The 15,202-nt window shown below is 37.2% G+C and overlaps 1 protein-coding gene across 1 annotated transcript; it reads right to left on the bottom strand.

Moving 5' to 3' along the window:
- Positions 1-7,554: 7,554 nt before the first annotated feature.
- Positions 7,555-14,279, bottom strand: LOC149611080 (uncharacterized). Its single transcript, XM_089859113.1, has 11 exons — positions 14,114-14,279; positions 11,002-11,146; positions 10,653-10,734; positions 9,687-9,769; positions 9,595-9,617; positions 9,433-9,507; positions 8,886-9,100; positions 8,576-8,790; positions 8,285-8,510; positions 8,086-8,202; positions 7,555-8,030 (listed from the first exon to the last, which is right to left on the bottom strand). Exons 7-11 carry the CDS (start codon positions 8,958-8,960, stop codon positions 7,605-7,607), a joined length of 1,059 nt encoding a protein of 352 aa, XP_089715239.1. The 5' UTR covers positions 8,961-9,100; positions 9,433-9,507; positions 9,595-9,617; positions 9,687-9,769; positions 10,653-10,734; positions 11,002-11,146; positions 14,114-14,279; the 3' UTR covers positions 7,555-7,604.
- Between the last annotated feature and the right edge of the window lie 923 nt (positions 14,280-15,202).

Raw genomic sequence — 15,202 nt, 5'->3', positions numbered from 1 at the left:
ACACATTATTGATAAGTTATACAAAGAAAAGGTTATATTAATAAATAATATTTAAACATAAAATCTTCGCTACAGGGGTTGAAATTAAAACAGTATAATATTAAATTAAATTAATTTAGTTTATAAAATCTCGTGGATTTTTTTTGAACGGTTTGAAATTGTTAATGCAAAAAAAATTATAAGCGTCTTAATGTTTAAAAAAATATAGCGCGCTTAAAAGAGAAAAATGGTAGTTGCGAAATTGATATTTAGAGAACTCTTCGAATATATTAATTTTAATCAATATTTATTTAAAATTTGAATAAGAGTGTTTTAATCTCAGCCCAAAAAAACTGTTCAATGTTAACTAAAAGGATGCGTTTGTGTCAAGACTTTCACCAGCTTATTAAAGATTATTATTTAATCACATGGCATTACCAACAGGGGCTACGTTTTTAACTTGTTTTTACATGAAATACCATTGGGGCAAGAATAATACAGCGTACTAAAATTACTTCATTGGAAAATTCTACAGTTAATGCAACAATCATCATCCTTTTTCATAACAATAGCATGGCCCTACAATCCTCCCTACAGTTATTATAGTCTGGGCAACATCAAAATTTATCTCGAACCATTGTAAACCTTTAACTTGCTCAAGAATTAACAATTTTACCCAATCATAAAATACTTTAAAGGGAATATGAAACTATTAGTATATCTTTGACAGATATGATGCTCCTTTCTGGTACGAATATTGAAATTTTAGGCTTTACCCGGGGTAAATTTGATATGGATTCTTCAAGCACGTTAGATTCCCTTCAATGTGTCTGGACTCTTTCCAAGAGCAGAACAGTGACGTCAGTCAAGTTACTGACGAATCTCTCCCTTTTTCTGATCATTGTATCACTGACCTCGTACCAGCCGTTGTCTTTTCTCACAAAGTTCACATAATGTCCCTCGGCTAACGATTGACCTTTATGAATAATCACTCCTTTAGTTTTAAAAAGCATCTTGCTCAAAGTGACATTTTGATTTTCAAAACTTGCTATTTTGGTCGAAATCTTAATTGGACGACCATCTTTGTAATCGCCACGGAGAAGACACAAAAATACGTACTTCCCGCTGGATATCAATACATCACGCTCTTGTATTTTTGGGTTGTTACAAAATACGCATGGCATCTCTGTCAATCTCATTCTTTTTTCTAGAGATTTCCAATCAATTTTATCTCGGTTTTCTAGTGGAAGATTGAAAATGTTGCTTTCAACAATATTTTCCGAATTTTGTTCAACTTGACATTTGGGGCATTTGGTAACATTTCGCGACTTTGACCAAAAAAGATCTTTTAGAGCCTTAGAGTAATCGCCTTCCATTTCTTGGCTTAGTGTCGTCAAGAGTACCATCAAAAATTCACTGGCGTCTTGTTGAACGTTTTGCGTAAAATGATTTCCGACAGCCATTCTCAGTTCCAACCCTTTACGACTGAAACTACCTTGAGAACTCACTATGTCGTTTATTGTGTTTTGGAGGCAACGTAAAACTGGTTTTTCAATGAATGACCCATTGTAAGATTTAACCAATTCTCTTAATTCCGGCACTAATAAGAGCAGTTGCAAAACGCTATTAGAGTAGCACGTTACTTGATCATCGTTAGCTAAACCCTTCAAGGGCAAACTATCCAAACTCTGTTGGGCTTTCCTTTTCTTCTTCGGTGTTTCTTCACATCTCTCTTCCTCGCCTTCTAAAAGGCTTTTAGATAGTGTAGGCGCACTTCTTTTCCCACCTCGACTTTCTTTCGACTCCGTTATTTCCAAAAGAGGCAGATCTGGCCTATATTTTTTGCGAAGCCCGTTATACTCTATAATGGCTCGTCCATCCGCCTTAATTTTAGTCGGATCGAACTGTAATAGATGGAGTCAGGCCAAGGACGTCACTCTCGATAAAGTCACATACGCCATGCCCGTTCCGAATAAATTCGAACCCAAATCCATGATGGCGCATTTTAAACTCATGCCTTGGCTTTTGTGTATCGTAATAGCGTACGCCAGGATGACGGGAAACTGGGAGCGTTTAACGTAAATGTTTGCCATGAGCAAAAATTTGACGCAAATTTTCTCAACTAAAATGTCAGTGTTAGCGTCGTCGTTATTCGGTTCGCGATCTACTCTTAGAAAAATCCCAGTAACGTTTCCATGTTCGTCCTTCTTGAACCCAGTTACGAAACCCATCGTACCATTTACAACGCCTTTTTCAAAACTGATATTCCTTCTGACCATTATTCGGCAGCCAACGCAAAGAACTAACTCGCTCTCCAAACCGCCTGTTTTGGACGGTTCGTTTTGTAGCCCTTGCAGTCTCCTGAGAATGTTTTTATTCATTTTTCTGCCATAGTCAGCGAGTCTATCCTGACAAGGAATGACTTCAACTTTCTCGCCGTTTTTTCGCAGCATATCAAAGTTGAATTTTACGCACATGGCTAATTTAGGCATCAAACAAATTGGGTGAAACCCTTCATTGGACAGCTTAGTGAAAAGCTCCATAGCCACCTCGATGTTTTTTCCTCTAGCAACCAATCTAGTTCCTAAGGTTGCAACATCAGCTTCGGAAATATTTCCAATTCTAACTCTGCTTAGAATGTCGCCGTAACTTTGGTCGTTGGCTTGTCTAACATTTTGCGTTAGTTCATCGTATTTAAAAAACTTCCAAAGATCACTTCCTCCGATGCAATTGAATCTAAGTCTGGCTTCTTCGGAAGTGATTTTGATAAACGCGGGATTTCCTTGAACCGGAGGCAATTGGAAAAAGTCTCCCAAAACAAGAATAAATACAACTCCACCAAATGGTTGGTTCATTTCCCAAAATTCGTTCAGCCTCAAGTGAACGTGAGTCAGTAAAACCGATGAGACCATAGAAATTTCATCAATAATTAACAGTTTTAAATTACCCAAAGTTTCTTTCATAATGCTTATATTCTCAGAACTCAGGGAATGGTATTCGGCGATACGCCCATGATCTACCGGCAACATTAGTAATCTGTGTAACGTTACGTTATTAACATTCAACGCTGCCAAACCCGTTGGCGCGGCAATGGCCACGCTAGCAGGATTTTGAAAGAGTCGCCTTACAGCGCTGGCGAGAGTGTCGATAAGAAACGATTTGCCAGTTCCACCAGGTCCCGACACAAAAAGGCACTTGTTTCTAGATTTTTCTCCCTCTTGGGAGAAGTGATTCATGATCTGATCATAAATTCTCTTTTGATCCGAGTTTAGTGACGCCACATTGTCAACATCAGTCTCGAAATTCATTTCCATGGCAGCTTCCACATCAGCCATCGCGTGTTCGGTTTCGATAACAATTTCTTTCCCTTGCAGCGCATTTTCATCGTCCTCACTTTCTGCCTCCGAAATTATAGTTTCTGGCTCTTTCGCCTTTTTAGAAGCCTCCCGTTTCTTTTGAACTTCTTTGGAAACCGAGAGTTTGTCGTGATATTCTCTCATGTCCTTCAACACCGAAAGCGAGTTTTCGAAAGCATCGGCGTATGTTTCAAAATCGCCCAATAGCTCATTTTCGTCACGCCACGGTTTGAAGAGGATCAATAGAGCGTGGCAATACTGTTCTTTCTCCTCTATCGGATCGTGAATGTAGTGCTCCACTATGTAGGGCTTAATTCTCTTTCTCATGAAACCCAAATTGTTTTTCAACTCGATTACATTCGCATTTTTCTCGACACCATCAGAGTGCTTCGCGTAATCGTAAAACTGACCAAATTCCCGCAAACTAATATTTTCCAAGCTGTCGGGACGATTCGGATACTTGTCGTCGACGAACCCTTTTTGGCAAGTGTCCTTGCTTTCGGGGTCAGTTTCCCTCAAACGAGCGAGTTCCTTGTAACCTTTCAAAATTCTCGATCGGTTTTCTTTCAAGTAAGTGTTTATAAATTTAGTGCTGTCAGACTTGTTGTAAAGGTCTTGGCCCAGCATCATATCGAGAGCTTCATAAATTCCTATTTGCTTGCACGTCAAAGATTTCAATCTATAGGCAAATAATTTTTTGGACAAACTTTCGTTGCCTAACTTGGCAAAGGTTTGATCCATGTCAGCCCGATCTCCCTTTGTCACGTAAGCCGTAACATAGTTTACCACTATTTCCGATTTGTCAGCGATAAATTGCAAATCCATGTTGGCTTTGGAAGCCAATAGTAGCGTGGGATTATAATCATTTATTAAATCTTCGTGCTGTTTTCTCGGCAAGTCGTACAGCCGTTTCTGCACCTTTTTCATCTTACGGTGACGAGTAACTGATCTAACGGCATTTATAGTCGCTACGCTTGTAACGTTACGAGGGAAACCGTAACGACACACTCTCGATCCTTTTTTAGAATTTTTCACCTTCTTGTAACCACTGGAGGTGCATTTGTGAAATTGAAATTTTTTTACGAGCCGGTGCAATTCTGGACTTATCGATGCGCTTGGCATCGAACACGTGACGTGTTTTTGCACGTAATCCAAAATAGTCTCGGCCGAAGAAGTTCCAATCTTTGGAGCGTCCTTGGCCCACAAAAGCATGTGATAGTGAGGTAAACCACGAGATTGGTATTCAACCCGCCAAAAATGATGTTCTATCATGCCAAGAACTGGATTCTGCTTACACAAGACAAAGTTGTTTAGCAGCGACCTCACTTTGTTGTGAAAGTGCAAATTTACGCTAAGCGGATCCAAATTCAACAATTCAGCCACCGTCATCGACTCTACTCCTGGAACGTCTGAATTCACTTTTCTCAAGTGATCGTGCAGTTCCATATCATCGTACTCGGCCGGATTAAAAGTTAAAAGCCAGGTGGGAGGACCAAATTCCCGAATCATCGCTAAAACGTTTCTAAGAACTTTATACCAGTAGTCCTTAGTTCCTCGAATATGACCCAAGAAAGTAGCTAAATTACTCTCAAGTTCTTTATCGCCAGATTCAACGCGACTGAGCAAATTTTCAACCCCAATAGGCATGGGTTTTTTTACACGAAGAACGTAGTTCAAACTGCTAGAAATCGCTTTCATTTCGCATTCTTGATAAGAATGGAACAAATACGCGTAATCTCGTCTAAAAATTGGACTCTTGTTCAAAAGACGGGATAAACGATACTCGGTTTCCGTTATTTTCCCAAATGGTCTATCATCGTGCTTGCCAAAGCGACCCTTAGGGAACAAATGAACAAAGCTCATGTATTCCAAGTTTTTGTCCCAAGTGCTAACTGGCTCGGCTTCGACGCGCTTCATTTGGTAAGCGCCAAGTAAATCTTTCGGTGGTTGAACGTTCACTGGATGAATAGAGTAATGATCGTACAGATCATTGGCTTCACCCTCGGATAGTTTTCGCAACAAAGCCTCGGGCTGTGTTAGAATTTTGTAAGCGTCGCCGGGGGCAAGGCTAGACTGATTTCCATCCTGCTCCTGCATGTTCGAAGCGTTTTGGTCACCTTGGACGTCGTGACTACTATCCGCTGGTCCTTCTGTTGGAAGCGCAGCGGAAGCACGTGTCAACGCATCAGATCCATCATTAATTAACGCAAGTGGATCTGTTACGCTCAGTAATTCTTCGGGAGTCAATGAATTTTCATTTCCATCAATTTCTTGCGTGCCACAAATATATTCCTCATTCATTGTCGAAATGTCAATGTCTTTGTAAAAAGGATTAATTTTTTTTAGCACACTGAATGCTTTCAACACTTTTTCGAGGCAAACAACCTGCTGCCAAACTTTTTTGTCCGCAGTGGGAACGCCATTTACCAAGATATGCAGTTCGTGATTTGTGGGCAACGTCTTAGGAATCATCTTCAAATTTTTCTCAACGGGAATTGGAAGATAAATTACTCTTCCCTTTAAAGCTTTAACCGTGCCAAACTGCATGTTGGAGTTGGTTTTGGTGCCTAACCGCACCACAGTGTGGAAGGCCTTCACAAGCTGAATTAAAACTTTCTCAAACATGTTTAAACTGGTGACATCTGGTGGAGGATTGTCAACCGCCAAGTTGTTCAGAAAACATCTAATGGGAACTATACCCTTTCCCAAATCCGTGGCGCAGTAACGACATAGAAGCATGTCCGCTTCTCTCGTGTCGGAATTATTCATTATCCAACCAGCTCTTAAAATCAGATAGGCCTCGTTCTCAAAAACAGCTCTGTTTACCAGTTTTTCTACTGCTCTTAAATCAGATTTTTTCAGTAATCTTAAACAGCAGTCGCAGGGCGTGTCGTGAAACTCGTTGGTGTTTAGCATTGCCCGAGCGAATTGATTCTCGTAAAGACTCAAGATTTCACTTTCATCGAGACTCGGCCGAGGAGCGTTAACGCTTCCTGTAGGAGCATCGTTTTGTTCCTTATTCAAATTTTTTCCACGTGTGACAAGGATTTTTCTCAATTCCGCCATGACTTTTGTCAGAGACTCGTAATCACCACTTTCAATTTCAGTTGAAATTTTAGTTAACGCGTTGAGCAACGCTTTGACGCGATAAATATTATTCAGAATAGTTCTAATTCCCGAATAATGAGGAGCGAGTTCAGCTAAAGCACGCAAATGACTTTGGCACTCTTCGCTATCAGCGCAGTAAGCAGTGTGTCCTAGAAACGGAACTATTCTCACCACTACTTCGTCCCCATCTGATGGTATAGACAAGTTTGATTTTTTGCAAAATTCTTTTCTTAATTCGCAAAGGTCCAAATCAGACTCAAAAATTTTAGTCAAAGATTTTTCATTCGCATTGGCAACTGTGTTTACGAAAGCTAGTACTTTTGCAATGGCTCGAGTTCGAACATTACAAATATCACTGCATTCCCAGTATACAGTTTTGTTTCGGCTTTCAATAAACCCCCCTTCATTGATCACAAAATTTGCTTTCGGATTCTTCTCTTCAGTTTCAACAATGTTAAAAAGATTCATAACAACTCCCGACTCATTAACTTTTAAAACTCGTTCTACGTTACTAGTCTCGTTATTGTTTTTCATGTCAATAGAATTTCCCATTTCATCAACAAACAATTCTTTAGTCGAACTTGTAGCACGGTCTTTCAGAACTTTTCGTACACGACCATCAGAATCCAATTTAAAAATTTTGCCATAATGTGACTCATCGTCATTTTTCAATATTTTACCATTATTTCCAATCAGATAATACACTGGAAACTTTTTCTACATATTGAGAACACATTTAAGACACTTTAAGATCCCTATATACTGTAACAGTTTTAGATCACTCAGCGCTTGCAGAACTCTAGAAACACACGAGCCAAAAGCGATTTAAATATGTGCTTTAGTGTTCTAAAATTTAATATATGAGATCTAGTAGTGCACCAAAGTGATCTTAAATTGTGATCTATTGGTGTGCATTAGGATCACTAGCGTAACTAATTTAGATCACTGCAAATTTAGGAAATCACTTTGAGATCACTTATCTTTTTCGATACGACCACCGAGTGATCTCCCTCTACACCCTCAACCCATTCATTTTCCACATAGGCCAATCCTCTAAAAGTTCCTAAAGTTTAATTTTCCTAACCCTATACTTTGAATCATAAAAAAATAATTTTCAAATAAATTCAAAATCCGTTTATTTCATTCAACAAAGCGTGTATATCAAATTTTGTTCCAAATTTTCATTAATTCTACTTCAACCTTAACCGCCTTGGAAGCCAATTTATAGTAGTTATCCTTCAATACTAGCTTGGTTGCTAGAGCCATTGTTTGTAAATACTCTTTCGGGTAATTAATCTCGAAAGAGTAATATATAGCAATAAGCAGACTTATGACATTCGTCAATTCCATGTATTTTTCTGCCAAATGTATTTTAAGTCCAAGTCCAAGTATGGCGCAATCTTTAGGTTCATTGCCCGCGAAGCTTATTACAGCCATGGGAGGACCCTCTAACATTTCCAGTATTATATCGTCAAATTCTTCCGTCTTCACTTGTTTTATAATTGGAAGAGATTTGATGCCCTTCGATTGCGTTACAGCAACTTTTTTTTCAAATATGCTCCATGCTTGAAACTTTTTTCTTTCATTCTATAAAAACAATAACATTTGCAAGGCACATTTACCAAAATGCGACATAATTTACCTTTGCAGTCAAGGATTCCTTTGAAAACTCCATTATTGCGTTGACAAACACCTCAACATTTTTGTAAAACTCATCATAGACCTTAGTTCCAAGTGTTAGGCGTAGCTCGTACAAAAACTAAAAAAAAGTTGAAATTTTTAGTTTAACCTTTTATTATAAGGCCTATCTGCGTAGCATTAATTTCAAAAAGGCCGCTTACCGCTCTGCCATTTTCAAAACATGGGTAAAGAGTAAGAAACGGCGCAATTGAAAATTCTTTTTGGTTTTTCAAGAAAAAAGTGCGATTAGGGTATGACTGCCGAAGTAGAGCCTTGATGGTGCCCCAATCAGTTTTTTTCTTTTCCCATTCTTTCTTGATGTTTTCAGTTAATTGTTTAATGTCATCTTCATCAAGAATTTCGCCAATAAAATTGTCTCGAGAGTAGCTGAGTTAAAATAAAATACTTTTTTGTTATTTTTTCAACAATAAAAATGCATTGCTTAAGATTACCTAATTGGCTTAGATTTTGGCGTTTTTACAGTTTTGGTAGTAACAACTGTAGGAACTACCCCATTACTTAATTGTTCTGTGCTAGAAGTATCAACAGATACTGCTACAATTTTCATAAATCCTTTTGCTTGGTTAAGTGACGCGTCATCTTGTGATCTTCTTTGTTTCCCTCGTTCCTTTCTGATTTTTAGACTCAAACATTTTGTGAACTCTTTCTACGTTTCAATTCAATGTAAATATCGTTAGATTATATACTAAGATTATGGTTTTACTTTAAACTTAAATTCGGATTGCTATTTTATATACTTACCCACGGAGTATTTCCAGACATTTTGAGACATTCGTACTTCTCAACCATCCTTTTCCCAATAATTTGATAAGTCATTTGATTGCAAATTCTTGAGTCATTTACCCAATGCAAAGCGCATTCCGATATAAAAGCGGTCCAGTATCCCTTTTCCGTAACACATTTGTTTAGGAGGGCGCTTGTGACAAGTGGGGAGAAAGTTGGTAGCTCAATCTCTGCTGCAAACAAATAATTTTGTATACTTGCGCTTATATGTTATGACCAGAGAAATAATTAAAAATTTGCACAGGAAAAAAAGTAAATTTAAAAGTTAATTAGAGAAAAGTTAATTGAAACTTTTAATTAAAAACATCGCTTGAATAGTGGCAAAAATATTGGCTAATCTAGAATAAAAAGCAAAACTTTAGGAAAATGTAGGATAAATAATATCAAAATTGTAGGAAAATATATGAGAAAACAATTATAGGAAATTACAGGATAACAATTAAATAGTAAGAAATAAAAGAAGTCTAGTCACCCTGGTATGGGTTTTAACTTTATATAGATTTACCTTCTTTAGACTTATCAATTTCAATGGTAGAAGAGATACTAGGACTATCAGCCTTTTTTAAATCATTAATTGGACCTATTTAGAAACGATAGCATTGTAGTAAATTAAATTTTTATTGAATTCGTACCAGGTTCAATTAATGTCTTTGAAAACTTTAACTACATTTGTTAAATCATTGCTTGCACCTATAGAAAAAGTGTCAAGCTTCTCATTGTAGCCGTAATGAATATCTGTTGAACTACCGAGACTCTTACTTAGCTCCGAGTTAGTAGCCTTGAGAACGTTACCAATATCAGAAGAGAAGTTTGATTGCTCAAGCACCTGAATATGGTTATTACTACCAAAAATAAATAGGATAGAAAGTGAAGGACTATAGAAAACGTAGGCGACGTGTTATTCTCGTTGCCTCTGAGCCACGGAGAAATATATTTCCTGCCCCCCGCGGTATTCTGGGGGACTCGCGTATGAATACTGGCACCGAGCGACAAGCCCCGACCAAATTGCATGTAACGGATACGAATGCGCAGTGTAAATATAGTTCACGCGGCGTAAAGTCGTAAGCTAGCCGCCCGCTAGCCTCTTAAGCCCGGGACGGGAGTCGGGAGACGGTTTTTTAAGTTTTGTGTTAGGGTAGTTTAGAAAAACAATAAAATGTCCATACAAGGCCAAGGGTTAAGCGTTTCGTCAATTATTGACAAGTATGAAAACGACACTTTCTTCACAACAGACAGATCTGGAAAAAGGAATGATATAATTCAATATATAGTTAAAAATGAAAAACTGGATCCTATTTTAAAGGCTATGTGGGAACAATTTCACGTTTTGAAGGATCAATTTCAAGACTCTAAACGCGAAGATTCAGGAAACTATTCGGGCTTCCAGTACTCTTTTTACCAATGGATTACTGAATTAGAAGATAACGAGTCGTTTTCGTATCTTCATACCTTGCCTGCCGACCATGGAGAGCATCCCAGAGATCCTCGAACGCTGAACTATTTTGCAGAAAGATAACGTCATAAAGGAGAGCGCTGATTGGTCGGCCAAAAGCGCCAGAGAGAAAACGAGAATTTGCTTCGTAAATATCATAACACACGCTGCGGAAGGCTTTCTCTCCCTAGAGTCCCTCACTTTTATCCTATTTATTTTTGTTACTACCTAGAATTTATTTTGAGAATTGTAAGTCTCAGCTTTAAAATAGTTTTAAATAAAAGTGTGTGCACTTGCCATCTTTGGTCTCTTTGCTTCCCGAGTTAGTGTAATTAGTTTTTTGAATAACATGGTTGTTACCATTTCTTAAAATGACTATAAAGAAATGTAAAATCTGAAATGTGACAAGCATTATACCTAAAGCATATACATAGTTTTAACTAAAGGGTTTTTGCAGTTCCCCCAATGTCACCCTGGCTCTGCTGAGCCAGGGCTATAGCAGTTCAGAATGAATCGGTGCTCGAATAGCTAGGCTCAGAGACGGCCTGACAACACTGCACTGTTGAAAGCTACCAGTGAAGGGAGGAATTTTCACCAGCCCTTTTAGCAAAAACTATGTATAGGCCTACGTAATATACGTACGTTTCTCATGTTTAGTGGGTGGGCATCCACAGTATTGGCAGTTACTTTCGTTCCCATTTATTTCATACTCTTCGCAATCTCCTACGTCACATTCCTTACACGGGCCTCTTCCTATACCTCTACGGTCTAACATTTTCCTCTATACCTATACCGGGTCATTCAATTATTTTCATATACCACATTGTAATGCGGGATTTTATATTTTTCATATGTGCAATTTAATGTTTCATTTTTTTTGTTGTAAATTTATGGAATTTTGGTTCAAAAATAGACCATAATTAATGGTCAGGCATGTAACAAGAATATTTGTTAAGCATATAACATCTGTCATTATAGTACCTAACTGAAAGCGGCCATGGGCAATGAAGGTCATCCCATTGAATAACTAACTCTGTATCAGTAATTAAAATTTCGAATGCGTTCAGGTGTTTTGCGTATTGCACAATTTCAGCCTGCTTCAAGATGAAAAAATATCGTTTTCCTATGGCTAAAATTAATTTTACCACAGCTAAAGACTGACATTTGTCCTCTAACCGATTTAAAGAAATGCCAATTTCATTCATATAAAGAAAACCCTGAATTTTTAAATTTGTTACTAAAAAAACTTTACCATCGCCGATGAACGGTAAAATTTGATTTTTTGTGCACGGTTCAAGATCATTTATAAAAACTTCTTTTGTGACCTTAACATCATCACAAGCATACAAAAAATTTGGGTTTGGGTCAGCAGAAGTGTTGTTTTGGTAAAAACAATTTCTTAAAAGATGATATCTTATCATGCTGAGTGAAATATTTTTAAAAGATCCCCATTTCCTTCCTTTAAACACACTGAAATGTGCTTCAAAGCGCATGCACCAATGGTGTCTTAGTGGCCCAAAACGCCTAATTTGGTTAGGAAAGTGAATCATAAAATGAAACTTGGGCTTTAAATTAATGTCTGGGTACTGAACTAAAAACGTCTCATGATGATATTTAATAGCTGCTTCGAGCTCCATTATGGTATCATTTAAAGCATATGGGGATGTGCATATATGTGTAATTTTTGCTAACAAGACAAAGTTTGAAAGCTTTGCATTGTCATTAGGAACCTTCTGTGCTAAAATGAATGGTAGAACTTCGATTAGAGCCAATGACGCGGAGGCTGATAGGGAAATATTTCCTTTCTCCGAAAGACAAGATTGGTCAAACAAAGTTGGCTTTGACTTAATTTCTAAATATGAGTATGGAAAAATTTCCAACTGTCCATTGAGCCAGTCAAGTGAAAACATTTTTTCCTCGTTTATGAAGTTTTGAAGCATAGCTTTCAACTCAACAAATACAACTCCTTCTAACAGAACGTGCATCGGATCATGTACCGCTATTTCAAGTGAAATATCTTTGATATGAAATAACGGCGATAGACAGTTTATTCCGTACTCTTTGCTCCAGCGCTTTCTTGCACCCACACTTTCTAGTTCATCTAAAATCTCACACATATCTAAATGATCTGTAGTTGTTCTTAGTTGAAAATCGTTTTCCATGAAACTACTCCAAATTTTCGGTCGCTCTCCGAGGCAAGTACGGCAACATTTTTTTGCAAAGGCCACCCCTTCTTTGAAGCCCCACAACTGATTTGATGCAGGGGTGTCTGCTGGAGTTCCCACAAGAACAGCGGTGAAAATTTTACCATTACCAAACAAGTCTATACCATTTTTAAAGCTATTCATACTTTCTATAAAATCAGATAAAATATTTCCCATACCGTACTTCCTAATATCAGATGATCTAGCAATAGCAAGAAGCTGTTTTGTGTGTAATTTCGATCTAAATTGCGGCGGAATATTACAAATTTCATACGTAAATACTGTCAACTTGTGGATCTTCCTGTGAACGCCAATTGGATTAACAGTTTCAATATCATCCACGTGCAAAATAATTTGAATACAAGTAGAAAGTGGTATCTTATTCTCTTTATAGTACTCCCCATCGCACCAATCTCTCATGAGTGGCCCTTGACTTTCGTGAGAGTTTTGCATCCAGAAATTTACGTCAGGGGTTCTAATTAACGCTCGTAAACTGCACAAAATTGGGATTGAATATCCATAAATATTTTCACGGGATAATCTACCGTTTTTCCTTTTAGTTTTTTTCCCTAAGTACACAGGAATGCTTTCCAGTAAGTTAAACGTACTACCATAATATTTCATTCTAGAAGCATCCGATCTCATGTGATTCAATTTGGAAGTGAAATTAAACATGCTGTCATAGCGAGCTTCATTAAAATTAACTATCCCATTGCTTTCAATTTCAGCACAAATATTTTCTCTCAAGATGGAAAGAATTTCAATATTAAGAACATTAATTTCCTCAGCAATAATATTTAAAGTAGTTTTGCTTATGCCATGGGTTGATTCTAATTTTAAAAAGAAATACCCAAAGGATTTCTCAATAGACCTTTTGCTTGGTTCTGGTACATCTCGCCTTTGTATTCTAAAATCATCTTCATTATCACTGTTACTTATCGATGTATCCAATTCAAATTCCATATCATTTAGTTCCCCACCCTCATTATTATAATTTAAATCATTATTCTCAGGCTCAGCTTCTTGCACATGCCTATGTTGACGACTACAGTGTACTTTGAATGCTGAGTAACTAGTTGATTTATAGGGACATAGTTTGAAAGCCACGCTGAAGGAGCTTTCATTCCGATGTAGGCTTAAAACATGCTGATTTAGACGGTGAGTGCTTGCTGTTCGATAGCAGCACATTGGGCATTTAATATCATTATTATTGATAGCCGCCATATTTAAAACAAATATGAGCCAATTTTATGACAAAATCAATATAAACACAAAATTCCACATATGATAAAAGCAATCCCAAATATTACATTATGGCAACAAAAATAATTAAATTTTTAACACTAGGCCCAATTGACATTACTGTACCTATTGGAAAATCTAGTTTTAGTAAGGAACACGTTATTGTGAACTTCATGGTAAAAATAATATTAATATTCACTACCATTCGCCCGTAAAACAATAAACAAAGCCCATTATATACCATAAGCCTTGGTCCGGGGAGAAAATACTTTATTTTAATTAAAATTATCAGACAAATTGACACTTACCAAAAAGTTATTACGTAGAATTTAACGAGTTCGTAAATATTAGATTAATTAGATTAACTGCCTTAAATATTCGAAAAAGCAAACACGAAGCACATCCGAGATACGACCAATTTAAAAAAAACTTGTCCAGATACTAAAGTAAACAAACTTTCCCTTGAACTTGTGGAAAATTTAATGGGACGATGGGACACGAGGCGCTGCCTCTCTCTCTCTCAACACTACTTCGGGGGAGAGGGCAACGCACGGTAAAGACCGAAAAAGTTGCCAGTTAAAATTGCACGTATGAAATAGCACAATCAACCGCTACTTAAGAATGTTTCTTTAATTAAAAATTATCCAATTTTAACCCATTTATTTGAAGAAAGGCACTCAATTTGACAAAAGATATTTAAAAAGGAATTATATTCCTCTGATATTTTATCATAATAGTATATTTGTTTTACCCCGCATTAAGCTCTAAAAAAAGCCCAATTGGGCGACAATCTTCTCATCTGGCAACACTTTACGATACCTCTTTATTTATAGTTTTTTTCCTCCAAAAAGGGAGGGGTGTACAGGTGAAGTTTTCCCCAAACCACGTGTTTACATTGTGATTTGAGAGGGTGGAATATAGCGCAGTAGTAACATGGTATACTTGGTTTCAGTTGGAATTTAGAGACGCTATTTTCTTTCCTATGAAACTATACATTATAAATCCATACGCCTTAGCTATTCCTCACTACCATTTCAATCTTAGTATAGCAATGGGGTTCCGAGAATTCTTTCAAGTTTTCTATGAAAGGATCGGACAATCATAAAATTAACGCTTGATTTATAATTAAATAAATTGATAGTCATTTTGAAATTTAAAATATTTCACGCATTTTTAGCTAAAATTCGAGGATTGCCTTTCAGTGAATTATTATAATTGAAATTGAACTGTGTTTGATTTCGTTTAAATATCCGACCCCCTCTTATATTGGTAAATTTCCATTTCCAGCTGATCTATATCTCTTCCACTCACTATACGCACGCCTAACGTTTTTACTGAAAGGTTTTTATAGCTCCTCTGGAAAGGGAAATTATAACCATTAAGGAATCGAACAATTT

This window comes from Phalangium opilio, unplaced genomic scaffold (assembly GCF_054372755.1).
Source record: "Phalangium opilio isolate 3A_F unplaced genomic scaffold, DU_Popi_V2 ptg000329l_1, whole genome shotgun sequence".
Classification (NCBI taxonomy): domain Eukaryota; kingdom Metazoa; phylum Arthropoda; class Arachnida; order Opiliones; family Phalangiidae; genus Phalangium; species Phalangium opilio.
Note: the sequence above shows the minus strand (reverse complement) of the source record. Positions and strands in the feature narration are given on the sequence as shown.

Bases quoted from the DNA above. Each gene is read 5' to 3' on its own strand.
- LOC149611080 (XM_089859113.1), bottom strand. From the start codon at position 8,960: ATGACTTATCAAATTATTGGGAAAAGGATGGTTGAGAAGTACGAATGT. The intron at 8,791-8,885 runs GTAAGTATATAA...ATTGAAACGTAG, and splicing joins TGTCTGGAAATACTCCGTGG to AAAGAGTTCACAAAATGTTT. The intron at 8,511-8,575 runs GTAATCTTAAGC...ATTTTAACTCAG, and splicing joins CCAAAATCTAAGCCAATTAG to CTACTCTCGAGACAATTTTA.